Source organism: Lampetra fluviatilis, chromosome 19 (genome assembly GCF_964198595.1).
Source record: "Lampetra fluviatilis chromosome 19, kcLamFluv1.1, whole genome shotgun sequence".
Taxonomy (NCBI): domain Eukaryota; kingdom Metazoa; phylum Chordata; class Hyperoartia; order Petromyzontiformes; family Petromyzontidae; genus Lampetra; species Lampetra fluviatilis.
Genome location: NC_136293.1, coordinates 4175241 through 4195691, shown reverse-complemented (window position 1 = coordinate 4195691; position 20451 = coordinate 4175241). Strand labels below are relative to the sequence as shown.

Genomic DNA, 20451 nt, shown 5'->3' with positions numbered 1-20451 from the left:
ACTGCAATGTGAAATATCCACTGCTGGCTTAATGCTGCCAATAGAAATGAGCACTGTCCCATGCTCCCTGGAGCGGGGAGACAATTTGACTTCAAACAACAACAAACCAGCCACTCTTACTTTCTCTTTCTTTCACTATCCCCTGGCTGCCCCAATCTTTGCAATGCTGCCTCTTCGTTCCATTTCCTTCACTTTCCGTAAAACCAAACCTTCAAATCATCCGCACGCTCGGTATCCTCACGGCGCAAGGCTATCTCGAAGGCGCTACGTTTCACTCGTCTGCAGTAATTTCACTGTGGGGGGGGGCGATTATTATTGTGTTTTCCCAAATTGAATAATTTTTGGGCAATTCTCCACAACACGGCAGATTGGGAGCGTGACGACGGCACACACGGCCTCCTCACGGGATCTCGAACATTTCCCGTGAAGCGGACTGTGCAGCGTTGATGGTTAACGAGGCTCCTGCAGTATTAACCCTTTCTCCGCTCGGAGACATATGCAGGTTGCAGGGTGGTGGGTGTCCCATTCACCGTCGAATCTCGGAACACGCAAGCGGTTCAGCATTTATTTTATTTAGAGGGGCGTAGCGTCATTGTTTGTAAAGACACTGTACTCACTGCAGAGAACCGTAGCGACACGACCGCACTCTATGATAGCTGGCACGGAACTGTGCCACATGCCCTCCCCCACAGCCTTGTGGGAGGCTCGGTACCTGTAAAGTTATTTAAGCTTAAATTCCTTTTCAGTACCGTTGCGATGACGTACGCGTACGTACACACGCGTCAAGCGGAAGATGCCGCTGGCCCTCGGCCACGACGCTGCCCCCTTCCAGCGGCTGTCTTTCCGCCGCACCACTCCCCACCAACCTACCCACCCGCCATCTCTTCCCTGCTGCGTTTCACGCCTCTCCTGCCAGACCTTTACCGAGCGTGTTGTGCCAGCGGTTGATGGCGAAGACCCGGCTGCAGGTGACCGTGACGACGGCGGGCAGCGCGAGGTGCGAGAGCGTGTTGGCGGCGACGTGAGTGACGGGCGAGTTGGAGGGGAATTTGAGCACCATGATGACGTCCTGCTGCATCTGGTCCTTAAACATCAGCGGGCTCTGCGGGAGGAAACACTTTCAAATCAAAAAATAAAAGGCAAAAAGGTAAAAAAAAGGAAAAGACAGCGGGAGAGACAAAGAAGGCGCACGGGCATTAGTTTGTGGTCGCACAACGAGACAACGGAGCCAGTTGAGAACAAAAGTGATGAGGTCAGATTTTTTTTTTAAACTAGATTCTCAGGAATGAGAAGGAACGGTGGAAAAGGTGCAATTGATATGGTGAATTACACAGTATCGATATTACAGCAAAGAAGAAGTAACCTGATAAGGGCACATTTCACGTGATTAAAATAAAGCTGGAACGTGTCATAAATGAGACCATTTATATCATTATCGCGACAATAACCAGAATATTTTTTTTACATGTAAAATCCTATTTAATTGTATTACAATTTAACCTTTATATATCCAGGTAAAAACCCCACTGAATTTCAAGACCCAGTTTAATAACGGCCATACATTCGGATGTTTGGCCAATTGCGCAAAAAAGTTTTTTTTTACAAACGTATAGAATAAAGCAACTGGGAGCATCCAGAAAACAACATTTAACAATCGGTAACAGCAACCAAATCAATGCACTGCCATAACCTATCTTCTTTAAAGTCCAAGGAGGATGGGAATTTCACAACACACGATGCTCTCTGTGTGATCCACCAACTCAGCTTCCAAAGGGCTAGATCAAGTACATATGGTTACGGGTGGATGCCCACGGGTGGATGCCCATGGTTGTACGTAGATGCGCCCGGCTTCTCCTTGACTGTGCACGACCGAACAGCATGCATGTGCGGATGTAAGTGGCTGGCTGTGCTTGCGTATGTGTGTTGGAGAGGGGACACTCGGGGATGTTCCCACCAGATGCATGGCAGAGCTGCGAGGCGAATGAGGCTCGATGAGCAGCTGCGATGGCGTCTGCCCAAAGTTCCGGATCTGAGACTCTATGGCCTAAAAGGGAGCAGAGAAAACGATGTGAATCACTCCGCGTTGCTCACCACCACTCAGAAATTGCCCACCAGCTATTGCTTGTGGTTGAGAGCAAGTTTGTTATCAATTTACAGCATCGCCATATGCAAGACTGCGTAAGAATGCTGTCGAATGTACACGCTTGAAAGTATAAAAATACGGCGCACAGGTTATTGTTATTTGGCGGGTCGCGTCGTTGTGTGTATCGGACCCGCGTGTTACTGGCAGAGATGGGAGAGATGAGCAGTGCGTTATTAAGGCCACGTGCAAAAACCAGCCACCCCCAGGGTAGCACGCAGGAAGGAGACACGCATGCCCAAGTCCAGACTCCACACACCAGCATCATGAGGGTTAGCAGGTTAATACCACGGCGGGCGCATTCGGAAACTCATGAAATTTGCTTTCAAGTGATTTTTTGTGTACATTTATTAATTTTTCGAATGAATTATTGGGAGTGTCATTCACTAAAAACATGTCTATTTTATGGGCACTAGGCAGCTCACAAAGCTCAACCAAGACGGGAATTGTCACTGTTACTAAGAAAGTGACACGAAGTCTGGCAGCATCACGTCTTCTGAACCTCATTGCTGTGTTTTCGATAAATAGAGTGAAACGGTCAACCAATCGAGTTATTGCGCAGCAGGTTCCAGTCACAGTGTCCAGGACTCAATCAAGTCCCTCTGGATAAACATTTTTAAACATTTTAATAATCGTTCATGAAATGGATCTCACCTAAGAGAATGTACTAAGCTCCACAGTTATAAAGAATATAATAAGAAAACAATTACTTGTGCAGTGTTCATTAAGAGAAAACACTGATTTCCACAAATGGTAATTAATTTGTGGGAAAGAGGTCAGTGTCTCTCTGTTCCAACGAGCATCAAGTGGGCTTAATCTCTTTGATACATGTAAAGCATAGATAAGATGGGATATCAGTGTGTTCCAATATAAACAAAGACTAATTTAAGGGCGCCAAGGTGGTGAGATGTTAACTACCTCGCCTGGTATACAGGAGGCCGTGGGTTCGATGCCGACCCTGACGCCTGCTGTATATTTGGAGTTTGCATGTCTCTCTCCCCGTTACCGCGTCAATTTTCTGCGGGTCCTCCGGTCTTTCCCTCCACATTTAGAATCATGCGTTTAGAGTATTTGGCTGCTATAAATTTCCACGTGATAAGCCACTTCGTTGAGCTATCATTTGTGGCCAGGTCGCTTCTGAAAACGAGCTATATAGGTCAGTGGGGCCTTACCTGGTAAAACATAAAATAGTTTCTCGTTTAACTTTAATAATTTCTCTTGGGCACTCAAATATAACTTTATATATACATACACAAAGAGAGAGAGCGTATTAATGCCACTGGCATGGGAGCACTTGCAAAGTCCTTGGTTTCCGATTACGCCCACTGCGGATGGAGTGCAACCACTAAGAATCCAGTAGCCGTGTTAGGTGGATCATAGCTGGGCTTCTCCTGCAGTCGACTAGGCCACACTGGCACAGGCAGAGTGTGCACCTCACAGGGTGTGTACCTCACAAAACTCAGCAGTGGGGAGGAACGTGTAAGAATCTCTAACAAAATACGCGTCGGGGATCTTGGGGAGAGAAGAAACAGTGGTGACATTAAATACAAACGCGCGCACAAGACCTGTCCGCAACCTGTTCCACATATTACAGCGCCTCTGCCGCTAGCCAATTTTAAACACTTGTCTACAGGGTAATTAGTGGGTGCACTACTTCAGTTTTTTTAATTAATGATACCATTAATTATTAACGGAGTTGATTACATTTACAGGGACGTTGACAATTGTGCTTTTTCGGCAGATGTTTTGGGGCAAAACAAGAGATGAAAATTTGGTTCAATTGAAACAATTAGGTGTCAAGTAACCGAGGAAATGTGTTTTGCCTGTTTTGCAAAGATGCAAAATTCTGGTCTTTAATGCAAACATTGAAACACTCTAATGACAGTTGGCAGCCCTTTGACAACAGCCAGTACGCCGAGGTCTCTATCTCAGGTGTTTTTTAAACACACGTGTATCCCATCGTAAATTCAGGCTATTTAGTTGACCAAATTCCTTTTGGTGAAGTCACACCAAACCGCTATGCCTTCACTACGGGCTATGTGGTCACGAACAACACAAAATGCGGTCACTTCATTTCGGGAAACTGTCTGCGTGTCTGCACGCTCAGCGTTCACTTCCCCGCCACTACCTGCCCGTACAACGCCACTCCTTGTTTATTTATTTTACCCTTTATTTCCACCCCCCACCCCCCCGTCGTTCATCCATTGCGGCGTCTAACTTTAATCCGCACAGTAAGGCACACTCTGTGAAGCTCCCTCTTTTGAGATCTCTGTTTAACATCGCGCCACCACTGCGCATGACCGCACACGTGATTAGCAGCTGGAAGGGAGCGCGGTTTAGCCGTGACCGCAATTCCTTTGCTCTGTCCATCATACGCGAAGTTTGAGATTCTGGGCTTGCCCACAGCTGCACCTGCCTGCTGCTAACCTGTACCATGGGGGAAGCCTGATTGGTTTAATCAGCTCGGGTCAGCTCTGAAAGGCAGAAAGCCTCGGCATGTGCTGTGCTCTACTCACAGATTCTCCCCACCAACCGCAGAATTCTGTGAAAGAATTCGGAGGCACCTGTCACAGCTAAACATTTTTTAAAAATCTTGTCCCCAGTTACCCTCTGTCAAAATGAATGTGGAAATTAAATATTCATTAAAGATTCCTGAACAGTCTCTTCCCTGTTGTACTTGACCGGACAATTAGGGGCTCCTACAGTCAGCTGGCATTTCCTCTTGGCCAAAATGTTAAATAAAGATTATTCGTGAGCAAATAGTATTTTTTTTTGGTATATATTGAACAGAATGCAGTGTCAGTGCATGCTGTTCCTCACCAACTGAACCGTATCACCTCTTCCCATTAGCTTTCATTAAGGTGATTGCATTTGGTCCTTGATCCCACGTGTATGGGGAGCAAATATTCAAAGTCCAGCCGGCAGTGAAGAAGGGGATACTTGGATGACAGAGGTTTGGAATGCCTTACTTCCCTTGAGACTAATGTTTGAATACAAGAACTAATCAAAGAGAAGCCCACCACATTCATGATTAATGTTGCCCGACCACAAACGAAAACATATCACAGACCAACATTTTTGGCAATGACTTCTTATAATCTGCAGAAGTGCTAATGCCTGAAATATTAGCCCATTAAACGGTAAATTTTTTCTGTTAGAAGGCAATTGTGAGTTTTTAGCCCTACATTATATTTCTTTGCTGTTCTAATCAAGGTACATATAGGACACTGGTGCAGCTACATCAGCCTTGTACCTGTGTGAGTGTTGAATAATTTCAATCTAAGCTAATCATGCTTTAATTAAGCTCACCCGCAGAGGCCATACAGCAAGGAATTGCTTTACATTAAAGAGTTGGGTTCATCTCAGCCGGATATGGTGGCCACATTTTTACATTCGCCATTCGTAAAATGTGGAATGTTTCCAACGTTGCATGAAAACGGTCTCCAGTCTGCCAAAAAGTAGCAGAATGACGGCAAAAACAGCCACACGAATCTGGCCCCCTCCCCGCCCCCCCCGTGACCATTGCCAGGTCTGGACATCCCTGGACTGAGCTCGGGTTACAAGAATATCCCCCTCGGGCACCAACGGCTGCGAGACAATGCCCGGCGTACTCGTGTGTGCACGTGTTGTGGCGGTACCTCGCGGTTTAGCGAGTCGGTGATGGCGTCGAGGCTCACGGCGCCCTCGTACGTCAGGTAGTAGAAGACGTTGAGGGCTCGCACGGCCTCGGGCCCGCGCTGCTTGTAGCCGAACACCAGGTCGATCCACTGGTGCAGCTGGCACGACACGAACTCGCTCTCTAGCGCCTGTGGGCAAAAGCAGGGCCACGCGGGGTCAAGGTGGTGAGATGTTAACTACCTCACCTGGTATACGGGAAGTAATGGGTTCGATCCCGACGCCTGCTGTATATTTGGAGTTTGCATGTTCTCCCCGTGGCCACGTAGATTTTTCTCTGGGTCCTCCGGTTTTTCCCCTCCACATTTAGAATCATGCGTTTAGAGTATTTGACTGCTATCAATTTCCACAAAATGAGCTACTTCAGAAATGAAAGCTCAACGAAGTAGCTCATTTTCTGGTAAGGCCCACTGAGCCTGGCAATAAAATGGACGCAGAGAACTCACACACAGGAAAGGGACTCACAACATGAAATCAACGATGGACAAGGCAGAATGTTTTCATTGATCTACTATGCATTTACCTTTCAAGTCTAGGTATCTGCCAACCGAGATGAGCAATAAATCAGGACTCAACTCAATGGCAGCTCGGAGGATGTGGCGGATATTCAACATTTCTTGAGACGTTGATTCAGATGTTTATGGCTCGAGTACAGCCCATCGAGCTATAAAGCTCCCATTCAAGGGCGACTTTTGACCGTCAGACAATATGGAGAGAAGCTAGTTACTCAATAGGGCAGGTCCTGTTGACTTCCATCGAGCAGCACGTCTTTTATTGACCATCAAGGTATGTAGGGCTGAGTCAACCAGCAATCAGGAGATGTGCCACATGGTGACTAATGCCCTCGTATGGCGAATTTGGATATAGAAGGCAAGTATGGTAGACACTTAACAAGGCCTGATGGCAAGGGATTATGAATTACATTGGTATCTTAAAAATGTTTATTCAATTTGATTGTTGTTTTATTGAAACAAAATTAGTCAGTTACGAGGCAAATTAACTTAGACCCCATGCTGTAGTTCTTATTAATAAGATGTTTAAACACGACTATGGTCATTCTCAATTAACGAGTCGGTTATGCACATCATGCTTGGTGGCCGGTGGTCAAAGTGCTTATTTTACATTGTCAAGGTTGCTCGTTCAAACTTTGTTCTGAGGACAACTCTTCCCACAACGTCTTTGGGGTCAAGAAAATTATTTATTTGTGGAAATTCAACAGCAGTCATCCTGTACACCAATGGTGTTTAGGATGACTGCTAGGGGTGCGATATTCCCTTTTTGAGGGTGCGAGACATGGCCAGATTTTTTCGGAAGGTAAATCATCGAAACACGAATGAAGCACGTGCACGCAAGTAAAATTACGTGTCATCAAACCTACGTAGTTATTAACATTACACATTTTTCACGATTGCGAACTCAAGGGGTGCAAGGCTGCAGTAAACGTGAAGAACCACTGCTCTACACTGACCCCTGCCACAGGAACATAACACTTCGACAAACGACTCGAGGCCGCACACGGAGATGAGAGCCGCCCTCGTTGCCGATTTGAAATAAATGTTACTTTTACACCGAGGATTTGGTGCCCCATTGGCGAGATGTTATCTCCCTCGTGGGTACGACCCCAACACGAACGGTGCCCCGCTCTCCCCCGTGGTCGCGTGGATTTCTCTCCGGGGGCCTCCGGTTTTGCCCTCCGCATTTAGAAACGTGCATTTGGTTTATTTGGCTGCTATGAATTGCCACACGTGATGATGATGATGAAATACGCCACTCCGATGAGCTACCATGCGTGTCCAGGTCACCTCTGAAAGAGAGCGATATAGCTCAGTGGGCTTTACCTGGTAAATAAAAACATACTTTAGTTCACCTAACCAAATCTAGATCTGTAGAGCACCTTCACTCAAGCCGCTTGATGTAACTTACAGGACGGTGACAGAATAACAGAATGATTTAGATAGCAGGGGTGTACAATGATTGAGGAAGGAGTGACAGGGGATAGAGGGATCACGAAAGGGTAGGGGGGAGGACAAGAAGGAGAGGAGGGCGGGGGAGGGAAGACGAAGCGAATGGGTAACAGAAAATAGGTATTATGTTGAACTTCTTTCGCACCGTACATAGCCAAGCGTGTCCATCAGAGGAGAGGAAAGGAAGGAAGTTAAGGGGGAGGACTAATGGAAGACAGAAGGCCGCGAAGGCCCGGAGGTCAAGGGCACCCACCATGCGGTTGATGCGGACGAAGTCCTCTGGCGTCTTGGCCCAGGGTGGGAGCAGCACGTCGCACACCGGCGTGCCGTCCGACAGCACGCCCAGGGTGTAGCCATTGCTGTTCACAAACATCTCGGGCAGGTAGTAGAACTCGGGGATCAGCTCCTGGGACACCAAACACAAAGGTCCCCCCCCATGTCACATTTAACAGACTGTTGGGGCAAGTGCTGTTGGCGAGCACCTGGGACACGGCCCACACACGCACGCAGCAGCAGCAGGGAACTTGGACCACGGTCTTTACGTTCACCTATTTTCACACGCGGCAAAATCATTAGCCATGTTCGATCCACTGCTGGATGAAATCCTCCCCAGGCTGTAGCCATCTCTGATGGTCCTGCAATGCAACAATCCACCTATCACCCATACACGAGTTGATTTCATCGCTCCGTTTTCGTGATGGGTGGCCTCCTGGCAGGCGATTTTTCCTCATTTGGCTGTCGCTCCATCATTATTTTCTACTGCCAGCCATCTAGTGACATGACCTGCCCAGTGCATATACGTGTATTAACAATGAAAAGTACGTCTCTACCCTGTATAAGTTCTAGATCACATGCAGTAAAATTGTAACAACGCATGTGCGTAAATGCTGCATTGCACATCATTGGTGTAAAGGCTTCATTGAACAACTTTGCACAAAGTAGTAATGTTATAGGGCCCATAGGCTGATGGATTAAAATGCGATTTAACGTTTATGCAGTGACACAGACAATGTGCTGATATGTTCACGTAATACCCAGAATCCACCACAAGAAACACAATGAGTTGTTTACAGAGAGTAGCTCTGTTGTTGAACTGAACGCAGGATCTCGACAATCTGCGAGGGTGAGAGTGGGGTGTGAACCTAGTATCCCGAGTTTAGATTCTTGGCTACGGCCTACATCAGTGGCAACTGGCGAGTGACTTGTATAAACCAGTTCTGCCCCATGCCCTCTATCCCAAACCGCACTGAGCTATGTGACATATTACAACTATTACAAAATATATATATTTTACCAGGTAAGGCCCACTGAGCTATTTATCTCTTTTTAAGAAGCGACCTTGCCACACATGATAGCTCAAGGAAGTGGCTTATCGCGTGGACATTTATAGCAACTAAATACTCTAAATGCACGTCGATTCTAAATGTGGAGGGAAAAACCGGAAGACCCGGAGAAAAATCCACACGACCACAAGGAGATAGACCACGCAAACTTCAAATATACAGCAGGCGGCAGGGTCGTGATCGAACCCACGAGCTCCTGCATACCAGGTGAGGGAGTTAACATCTCGCCTGCTTGATGCTCTGACATAGTCAGCAAACCCACTTAGCTTGGTGAGACATTCATCCAGAAGTGGATTGAGAGAGGACTATTATTTATTAACAATTTTCAGTAACTTCTTACAAGAAATATTCTATGGGTCTTTCGGTAAAGCCACGTAGATAGAAAACTAATAAAAAATATCACGACGTTTTGATCGCAACACAAGCAATCGTCTTCTTATCAGAACACCGTGAAGATGATTTTATTCAGCCTCACGATTCGATTAAGCCTCACCCATGCTATATAGTTTGGTGAAGATGTTCTTTACTACCCTCTAGTGGGGAATCTACACTCAGCAGATATTGTTGCTGCTGCTGCACCACTGTTAGAGGATACGTTTTTAAAATGCTCTCTGCACCATACATTTCACAACAATGTAACGAGGAAAGCCAACCTATTTGTCAATAACATTGTGCCTTTAAAAAGTAGATGTATGTATGTTGAACTTCTTTTGCGTCGTACGTAGCCAACCATTCTGATCGGAGGTGCAGTGGAAGGACAGTAAACTCAACACAAAAAGCAGTTATAAAAATGGGTTTTCATTCTAGATTAAAAAATAATAATAGTTGGCGTTCTGGGCAACCGCCCTTCCTCACAGCACAACGCCTCTCTGTGTGTAGTTGTGGATAACTATACACATTGAAGAACACAATAACCTACTTGTAAAAAAAAAACGTCATGAGATCTTTAACATGCGTAAACAAATAACACAACACTTATTTACAAATATTTCTACACAAAGTGTATTGTTTGGCCATTTGAACTATATTTCACGATCATACTGGTGTGTATGATCATATTCATTTTACACCCGTGACTTCCAAGCCTCAGAGTGTATTCAAAATCGCAACGGAGCGTTTCTACGTTGAGGCAGTTACAAACCAAAAACCTTCCTTGAAAAATTCAGCGTTGTATAACAACAACCTTCCATTTGGTCTTTATGTATGCATGTTGAACGTCTTTCGCAATGTACGTACCCAACAGTGCTAATCGGAGGTGCAATAAGGTTTAATCATGAGCTGTTATTACGTAAAGGTCTCCCATCAGTGACGTAGCGTGGTTGGCATGGGCCCTGGTGCAAGGAAGGAAATGAGAGACACCTGCGAAATGTATCCCCCATCTGAGGCCTGGCACCTAGGCCCCGGAAGGCCCATGGACCGCAGTGCAGTTGCACCGCCTACATTGCAAGTTCCGTCACACGCATCTCACCAGGCCCATTGCCTTGCTCTGAACGACGAAATTCTTTCGCTCGTGCAGTCGGCTCGTACCTTGACGTCGGAGGTGTCTCTCTGGCAGTTCTGCCAGGCACGGATGATGGAGGAGAACGTGCGGTCGGAGTGGTCGAACTTTCCTCCTTGCATGTTGAGAAAGAAGGTGGTGAAGGGCTCCTGTAGGACAGGTCACAGCGGAGGCTGAGCACTGCGCCATGAGCACTGGCACCAGGTCAACATCCCCACAGCTGCTACTGCAGTTTGCTCACTTCGTTGTTGATGTTGTTGCTACTGCTATTAAGATGGGCCAAAGATTGGTACAATTGTATCACTTTTTTTGCGTGTGTCACTTTTGGTAATCCAAGTCACTCTTTGCAATGAGACTCCTATCCTGGTCGCTTGAGTTCTCACCCTGGTTAAACAAATAAACTTAAACTTCAACTGGACTGGATCAAGTACAATCAGTTAACGCTTTCATGACTGCAGGAATTCATATTCTTTGGGCCTTTCGGTAAAGCCAGGTAGATAGGTTCAAAGAAAATAAAAAATAAATAAGTAAAAACTACGACGCTTCCATCGCAACACAAGCGGTCGTCATGTCCCTGATGACGAACGCTTGTGTTGCGATCGACTACTTTTTGTTATTTTATTTGAACCTATCTACGTGACTTTACCGAAAGACCCAAATAATAAGTTAAACATTTGTTCAATACCATACATTGCATGCAAAACGTGGTCGTTATTTATTGATCTCATTCACCATTGTTTTGCCGTCTGTGCTATCGCCATCGCGTCACAAGACGAATCATTCCGTTCGGGCAGCGGAAGCAAATACCACAGAGCTACCTCCAGAGATGCATTACAATGACCCTTGATTCTCAGAGTAGCAGGCAGCACTTTGACACCTCCTTTGCCACCAAGAGTACTGTTCATCAAACCCACGTTTTTAATTATCAGAGATGGATTTTGTCCACATTAAGTGCGCAACTAAATTTTACGCGATGCTTTTTTTGCGCAGTCATTTGGTGAGCATCCTGAGATCATCAACTCACTAAACTTGAGAAGGCGGTTTAATCACGGGCAGCTGTATGTATGTTGAACACCGTATGTAGCCAACCGTGATAATCGGAGGTGCGGCTGGATTCAAACCACAAACGTCAGAGATGCTAGCTCTGCACTCTTACTTAACAACATACTGCACTGCCTAGTCAGGGTTAGTTCAGCACTGGTGTGGGGTTGGGGGGCTAATACAAAAAGGGGAAGAGGGATACGAGACAGACACAGTGGAAGACATGGAGAGAGAATGACACACAGACGGGCAGAGAGGAGCCACAGAGAGAAACAAGACACCAAGGCAAAGATAAGCGAGAGACAGACATACGCGGTCAGAAACTTAGAGAGACACGGAGAGAAACATGCAGGGAGACGTAGACACAGGCAGCCGGGGAGAGACAGACACAGAGGATTCCCCCGATGCCTGCACACGCGTCACCGTTGCGTATGGCGAACAGGCTGGCCGGCGACAAACGCTCAAGGGGGGGGCGTGAGAGAGCGGCGGGGACGCTTCGTGAAAGGGGGGAGGCGCACGCGGAGAGAACGTACGATCCTTAGCAGCCAGGTGAGCGTGAAGCCGGCCGTGGAGTAGTGCGAGCCGTAGTGGAAGGGCGGCACCTGCTCGTCCTCCCAGCTCTCGTAGCGCTCCACGAAAAAAGCGGCACGCTTGGGGTTCAGGGCTCCCACCGGCTGCAACCGGAGAGAGAGAGAGAGAGCAGCAGAGGTGGGACAAAGTCATTGTTATGCAAGTCCAAGTCGAGTCGCAAGTCATCAAATTCATGACTCGAGTCTGACTCGAGTCCAAGTCACATGACTCGAGTCCACATCTCATAGGTGGGACAAAGTCATTGTTATGCAAGTCCAAGTCGAGTCGCAAGTCATCAAATTCATGACTCGAGTCTGACTCGAGTCCAAGTCACATGACTCGAGTCCACACCTCTGGAGAGCAGCAACGGGCGGATTGGAGCACTGGTGCCTTCACCGTGAGATCACAAGGGGGGCAAGCTGGGCCTCATAAGATAGAATAAAATAAGTAAGTGACCGTCCACAAGCATGGCTTCACCTCACTGAAGATACCACGTGTTCAGCGTTTGCCACAATCACTCATAAAATGATGCCGCCTGTCGTCATATCAAGTCAAAGAAAAGGGGTGTCTCCAAGCTCGAACAAACATTTGGGTGGTGCACTTCTCCACTTGTGACCCTAGAAGAGCATGTCTTATTTGACATACCCATGGTGGAAGCACGTTTCGATAAAAACAACTCTCGACTTCCCACAAGAGTGGTGCTAATGTTAATGAACTCAGAAGAACGGTGGGCTGAGTTGACTTGTGATCGAGATTTTTAATTTGCAACCTCCCCCACTGCGAGCCGTCCATGAATCCTCTGGGCACGCATTGTGGGGGCGGCCGGAGGCTACACGCTGCCAGCATGGATGGAGATAGCTCAGAGGAGTCCTCAGGACCTGTACTCAGTACGTCGAGCACAGCGGGAACCTGCCTCTGTGAAGTGAAAGTGCAAAGCATCACATTATAAAAAATGCTTTCACCCTTCCTGGCACTAAAACACCAAATAGATCCCTTTAGTAAGGAATAAAATCTGCATTATCCACACATACTTCTGGTGAACATGCAAACAAACATGCTCTGATAGTATATGCATTGTCTTTGAAACTGATTGGCCTACACCAGAAACAGCCTTCTTTATGGCCAATTTTTATTTTTTTATACTTTGATACTGGCAAACAAAATGTCCCATGAAGCATTACATTATAGTAGTCTGCACATTAATTGATTTTCTTTCCTCTTTTGAGGCCGTTACTAATTTTGAGGTCCAATCTCAAACACTCACAGCCTGTGCTAAACCTTGGAGGCAGCAAGTGTGAGACTGCCACTCTCTGAGAAGGCTCATTCTCTGCCACATCAAAACAGATGTATTGTGAAGAAATGAGACTCAAGCTCATGGACATGCTCATTTCTCCAGCCCCCACCCGTCCCTGCACGCAACAAACCACCCCCCCGTGAACTCCTGCAACCACGACTCTACAAACCCCCCCCTCCCGTGCCTATATAAAGCCACAATAGCAGATCATTATTTCTCACCTGATGACGGACACTTGTGTTGCGACCGAAACGTTGTGTTCTTTTATTATTTTTTCTATCTACGCGACTTTACCGAAAGAACCAGAGAGTAAGAAATGAGTAGCCTGGGTCACTCACGTCTTGACTACATGACCATCGCTGCAAACTACTATGCTACGATGGTTACATGGTCAATATTCAAGCGCTCACTTTCCTGAATAAAATGCCAACCGGGTTTATAGAACACGGTGCCTGGGAGCAGCGCTGCTTCTCTGCGCTTCACTTCTGGATATGCGCCGTAACTCACACTCAATTATTAATCTGCCTCGCATTTCTTGTACACGATGACAAAATCTATTCTTAGTGCTGTGAGGTACTCCTATGTTCTACATACAAGTGAATAGCAAATCTAAAGGGCACTGCATGGATAACACGTGTATACACACAAGACTTAACTTTTCAACTGGGCTTAACATTCCACGGTGGAACATGGGGAAAATTGGCACATGCCCCATTCGTCATCTTGTTATCTGCTCTAAACGTACACACGGAGTAGACATGTGCGGAGTTGAGGGGTCTGCTGCCTTCATAAGAGGACTACTAAGCAAACACTTTTGAGATTACGGATTCAAGCCGCGGATTAACAGCCCATGTTTAAGAATGATGTCCTTTATTGTCTAGAAAAGCAATCCCGAGTCTTAAGATTATTTTCAAAAGGTTCCCTCATGGATATGTTTCTGTCAGTGCAGAAACACTACGATGTCAAAGTTGTGCTGTACAGGAGTTGATTTGGCCACATCTGACATAGCAGCATTTTATTTGAGAAATAAATTAATCACACAAACTGCTTAGAAAAATATCAGTTTGTGCGAGGGGTAAGAAAATGTAACGACTGTCTGACAAGCAGCAGAATTATATCTGCTTCCAGATTACTTTCTAAGCACTGTAGTAATACACTGATGACTGAAGGTCTGAACTTAATACACTCCTTAAAAATTTTTTTAACGGTTTTATTCACAACTGGCACCTGAGACACACGTGGCACCTGCTTCTTGGGCGAGGCGATTCGAGAGTTTAGGGACCGCGGCGTTTTTGACCTACACAAATATATATGTAAATAATAAGGCGTCCATTACAAAATGTTAATTGCTTTAAAGTAGCGAATGAATTGATTAATTGATGCCGATTTTGATACAGGCATGCATTGCCGCCGGATCTGAATACGTGTGAAAAATTTTGAATTGATTCCACAACAGGAAGTAGACTAAATTTAGGTTGCAAGATTTGACCACGACACAGGAGCCAAGTTAAGTAAAACCGTTGAATGAAAAAAATAAATCCCATCTAGGAACATAGATGTTTGGAAATTTGGCTGTGATTATAGTCAATGAAAAAGCAACATCTAAAAACAGTGCTTCCAAACTTAACCACTTTTCATTCCGGTGACGTAAATGTACGTGATGAGTTTTTCTTCAGATTCAGTCTTCGGAAAATAAAATATCCGACTTGAAGACGTACCGAGGCTCCCACAAGGACATGCGGGAGGGCTTGTGGCAAAGTTTGGCGCCAGCTCTCATACTAACGCAGTTGTGTCACTACAGCTATGTGCGGTGAGTACAATGTCTTTAAAAACAACTGTGCTTTGCCTCTCTAAATAAAATTTACGCTAACCGCTTGCGTGTTCCGAGATTCAGCGGTGAATGGGACACCCACCCTGCAACTTGCAGACATCTCCGAATGGGAAAGGGTCAAATATAGGGATGGGTATAAGTTAGGAGGACTACATGGCTCTGGTTGGGCAAGGGCCAAGTAAATCCTGTAGAGAGGCCGAGCTGCCCCATCTCAGCCGGCGGAGGTGCTGGACTCAAGGCTCCTCGAGGGCTGAATGTACCACGAGGTGGAATGTACCTTAGAGAGGTCACGGAAGTTGCTGGGCAGTGTGAGGTCCAGCTCCTCGGACTCGTAGTTGGTTATGACCCAGGGGAAGACTGGGTATTGGTTGAGGTCATTGTACGTACGGCCTGTGATAAGAAAAAAACATGCAGTTCGTGGCTTATGCAATATGTAAAAGTGCTTTTATATTATTACGTGGCACCACAGATATGAGACGGACGTGTATTGCGGATGAAATGGTTTAGTAGGATGAAGGCTCACCAGCAATGGTGTTGAGAAATATGAGGTACTCAAAGTTGGAGATTTCTCTCCTTTGCCAACGCTGAGTCATGTTGGACGACTTGAAGAGCTGCCTGGGGCTAGCAAGCGAGATCCTCCTGCCAGTGAGACATGACAGAGTAAAAACAATCATCAGCGTCACAGGACACCACCTGCACAAGGCAATAACACAGAATTACAGAACTATTTCCTTCCAAAATGATTAACATTAAAATTATCTCCCTGCTCAAAAATCGTGCTCAACTCCAATGGCAGCCCTGAGCCAGTGATGAAAATTCAACGTTCCTAAGGCAACGGTGCACCTATCCATTCAGCAACTTCTTATTCAAAAACAGTGGCAATATATGAACAAATTGACGGTGTAGCATGACACACCAGTCCTCATAAAACAGTGTAAAATCTAAATTTGAATCAGCAAATCTGTTTATCGGTCTTTCATTGACCATGTCGCCCAGTTTGACACGATTCCAAGGTTTATTCAGTCTACCGACACTTGATAAAAAGGTCAATATTGACCGTTGATTTGGGTCTGTTGAATCAAGGAACCGTCCGACCAAGTCTTGGGCACGAGGAGTCAAATCTTCGCCTTTGGAATGCGGAGCAGCCAGTCGTCATCAGGCTGGGTGCTGCTCTACGGCAACAGCTTCGTGTTCAGCTGCTCATAACATTCGTCTTCCCACTGCCTCGAAGTCGCAGGAACTGACTTTGACGCACCGCCCTGCAAGATGTTCTAACTGGGGTTGTGAATCGTGGGAAAATAAATAATCATGGGGAAAATTTTGCTTTTTTTATACCGCGCACCGGTGTACCGCCAATACTTTCGTATGACAAGGCAATATTTGTGGTACAGTGGTTACTGTACTGCATTTGGCTAAAAAAATACGTGTAAAACACTCAATTGGGATTACACATCGCAATGTCGACCCCTGCAGTGAAAGCTTGGCAGGAATATCCTAAAAACAAAGAGTCATGAGACTGAGTGAGGCTTTCCAAGGTAAACAGGCATCCTAATAATTACAACAGAGATAACTGCGCACAAACTCTCAATTGTACCCCTTGCGAGCTTCCTCTGACCACTACGATTGTGCTCCGACGTGTCAGTCACTATTTAATTTTTTACTTTGCCAGGAAATGCACACTAAGCTGAGTACCTCTTTTTCAAAGTGACCTGGCCACAAATTATGGCCAAACGAAGTGGTGAATCGTGTGAAAATGCATCGCAGCCAAATACTCGAGACGTATATAGCTAAATGTGGAGGGAAAAACCGGAGGAGATGGAGAAACATCCACGCGGCAACAGGGAGAACACGCAAACACCAAATATACAGGCGTCAGAGTCAGGATGGAACCCACAAACTCCTGAAAACCAAAATATATATTTTAGAAAAAAATATTTTAAAAACAAGTTTTGTTTTGATTAACCCAGCCTAAAATCAATTATGGTGTGCAGACATCATTACGGGTGTCTGAGCATGATGCTGGTCACACCACCTCCTTTGTATCTCCCCAGCCTTAACAGGCAACTCGCTCATAGCAAATGTCTCTTACGTTTGCACGTGTGACACATTGATGCCTCAATGGATGTCTGCATGTGGCCACAAAGTTCACCTAGCCTGACACGAGGATCATGGTCGTGTCATCGTCCCTGACTCAGCGGTGAATGGTCCTGCTGTCGTTATCGCATGCGTGCGCATTTTCGTTGCTCTGTGCGATTCTGTGAGTGTGAGTATATTTGATTGATCATGTTGCGTATGTCTCTGGGGCTTACCTGGCTTGAGGCAGGCCATAGCTGGTACCCACTCCAACACGTGGCAGGCTGTACACCACCTTTTTGACCGTTGCGTGGTCTGGGAAGTTGAACATCACCGAGGCTGGAAATGAAACGATGCAATAAGTTAATACAATTTAGATTTGTAATTCGATATGAAGCACTAAATAAAGCAAACTTCAAAAAAATAATCTAAATTGTCAATTGCAATACACAATTTTTAAAAGTTGTGCAATGCAATGCACAATTTAGATTTTGTTTTATTTAGTGTTTTTTAAAGTTTCAAAAACACTCCATTCAATCTCAATTTGACCTCAGCTAGCAAATGCATAATGTGAACAGCAACTCAGTTTGTTCAATATTTAAAGATCCTCATAATGAGCACTCTTCAAACAGCGATGGATGTGCGTGTGTGCATTTGTATTTGCGTGTCTGTGCGTGTGCACTTCTACGTGTATGCACACATACGTGCGTGATGGTATGCACACTTGTAAATAAATACATATATACGTGTGTGCATCCGCATGCTTGTGTATGCTCACATACGTGTGTGAGTGAGTGCATACATGTGCTCTCAAAGTACACCTAGCCTGGCACAAGCGCTATGGTGACATCAAACCGCCACTTAGTGGCGAATGGCGGCCGCTGTTGTTGTTGCATGGAAATGTGCCGTCCTGACCTTTACAGGTGCCCACTCTCGGCACTTGCCCCAACAGCCTGCGTAGCCTTTATGAAGGATCCTAGTGCATGCATGTGTGTTAATGCGTGACGGTGTGTGTTTAAGTGAGAACCTGGTGCAATGTGTAAACATCACCACTAGGGAGACAAAGACGGCCAGGCATGGTGCCGGCCAACCACCCCCTCGCGTGCCGTGCCACCCTTCACAGGTGCTGCTCGCTCACAGCACTTGCCCCAACAGTCTGTTCAGGCTATTCGGGGGGGCAAGGGGGGGGGGTCTTTGTCTTTGTTGAGTATCTACTTACTCCTGTTTGCCATGAAGATCTCTAGCGCCGAGTTCTGCAAGAGGCATCGACGTGAGAAGACTGCCCGAATCTCACTGAACATCCACTTTCCGTGCAGCCCTTCTGTGTAGGCCAGCACCTGTGGACAGATGAATCAATACCTTGAACGGAGGAGACCTCCGCTGTTCACTGTGCACCTACTTAGCATACGCACTGCAGTGCAATCGTAACATATTTTGTAAATATGATTAACCATGTAAGAACCGAATGAGATCACGAAGTCTCCCTCGCAAGTACACAGACGATTCAAGAACATCAAAGAGCTTTTCTCCCTCGGGAGGGTTAATAAAATAAAGGAAATAACCTCCCCTCATTAAACAGAAGTTTGGGTCTTGGTTCACCCACCGCCGTGTTCAAAGCAGTGCCGAGGGGTTCTAGCCCGGTCCCTGGCTGTGGCCACTCAAGCGAGAGTAACTCAATGAAACAGACGTCAAGCTGCTCCAGTGCCCGTGCAAAGACCTCCAAAGTGGAGAAAGCCGCTTTGCCCATTCATCTGTCTCATTATTAGTGGCCCAGAGAGCCGGTGCAGAATGGCGTACGCTTGCCAGAGTCACTGAGGTGGCAGCTTCTTCTAACGGCTTTCATTTTGTTGTCGGCAAATTTAAACCGGATTAGAGGCGCATTGCATGGGTTTAGCTTCTTGGCTCCACAATACAGAGCTACGTTGGTTTATCAATTAAATTCTGATAATGATGATAATTACTCATTACACTACGAGCAGATTGTTGGATCGCAGAGTCGTGAGAGGTGGCGGCAGATTGGGGAGGCCTTCACCGAGCAGTGGATCGACTGTAGCTGACGACGACGATGGAGACGGCTACATTACGGTGCACGTGCGTTTTAAGTACGGCGCTGTGGATTGAGAGCACGATCCACAACCGGCAGGTTCAAGTTTTAAACCCCCAAACGCGAGTCAAGTTAGGCTATCATCCCTCTGGTGGTGATGCGATTATTATTATTACCACTTCTACTACTACCACTTTACAGGAACTTGGCAGTGATCGAGCCACGGATGGCATGGCCCCTTTTGACGGGATTGAAGAACTTCCACCACTGGTTTATAGGCCACTCGCAGGAGCAATGCCCCAGCACTTGCGTCAGCAGCAAGACAACTTTTACTCCTTGGCTCTGAAAGATGACTTGAGTATACAAGTTATATGAGAGCGCATTCGGATGTCACGATTACTTGTATTGCGATGTGTTTAATGTACACACACACACACGGGCAACCCTGAATGAGTGGCATGAGCTCATTTTCCCTCTCGACTGGCTGCATTTAGTAATTAGTGATATAATTACAGTTCAAGTGGTGACCGACCAGTAACACCCAATCACTCTCGCCCGTGTTATGAGTGCATAACGTATCCGAGTATGCATTTCTCTTGAATGTTGATAATTGCATGACATTGACGACATCTCCATTCCGTAAATACATCTTTGCTTAGGGTTACTTTGCTGCTAAAGCTGCACCTTTGTTTACTGTTATTACCCAGCCTATGCAATTTTCCAACACACAGAATACACACACGTTGGCTTCCCATATATTCTCAATGTGTCTGCTAATGTCACATTCACGTGCAACAGCAAATATGCCACGCACACAGCCAAGGAAAGTGACACGCTGAGCGAGTCCTTATTATTGAGCCACGCATACTGAATGTACGTGCGAAACTGATTCTTGCTTCTTCTTGGTTCTTTCGGTAATATTATGTTTTATTATTTTATTATTTTCCTTCTACGTGACTTTACCGAAAGAACCAAGAA

General features: G+C 46.1%; 1 protein-coding gene across 2 annotated transcripts in view; it reads right to left on the bottom strand.

The window, feature by feature from the left end:
- The window catches only part of LOC144937554 (neurobeachin-like), a 525952-nt gene that overhangs the window by 13664 nt on the left and 491837 nt on the right, over positions 1 to 20451 (bottom strand). The window contains exons 41-51 of one of the 2 annotated variants that reach the window (XM_078864832.1): positions 18649 to 18766; positions 17666 to 17768; positions 15880 to 15995; positions 15634 to 15746; positions 12195 to 12335; positions 10650 to 10769; positions 8033 to 8185; positions 5779 to 5946; positions 3590 to 3652; positions 1955 to 2044; positions 925 to 1117 (exon numbers count right to left, since the gene is read on the bottom strand). In XM_078864832.1, coding sequence (XP_078720958.1) covers positions 925 to 1117; positions 1955 to 2044; positions 3590 to 3652; positions 5779 to 5946; positions 8033 to 8185; positions 10650 to 10769; positions 12195 to 12335; positions 15634 to 15746; positions 15880 to 15995; positions 17666 to 17768; positions 18649 to 18766 — 1378 coding nt within the window. The remainder of the gene's footprint in view (positions 1 to 924; positions 1118 to 1954; positions 2045 to 3589; positions 3653 to 5778; positions 5947 to 8032; positions 8186 to 10649; positions 10770 to 12194; positions 12336 to 15633; positions 15747 to 15879; positions 15996 to 17665; positions 17769 to 18648; positions 18767 to 20451) is intronic. The other variant, XM_078864831.1, reaches the window with a different exon arrangement.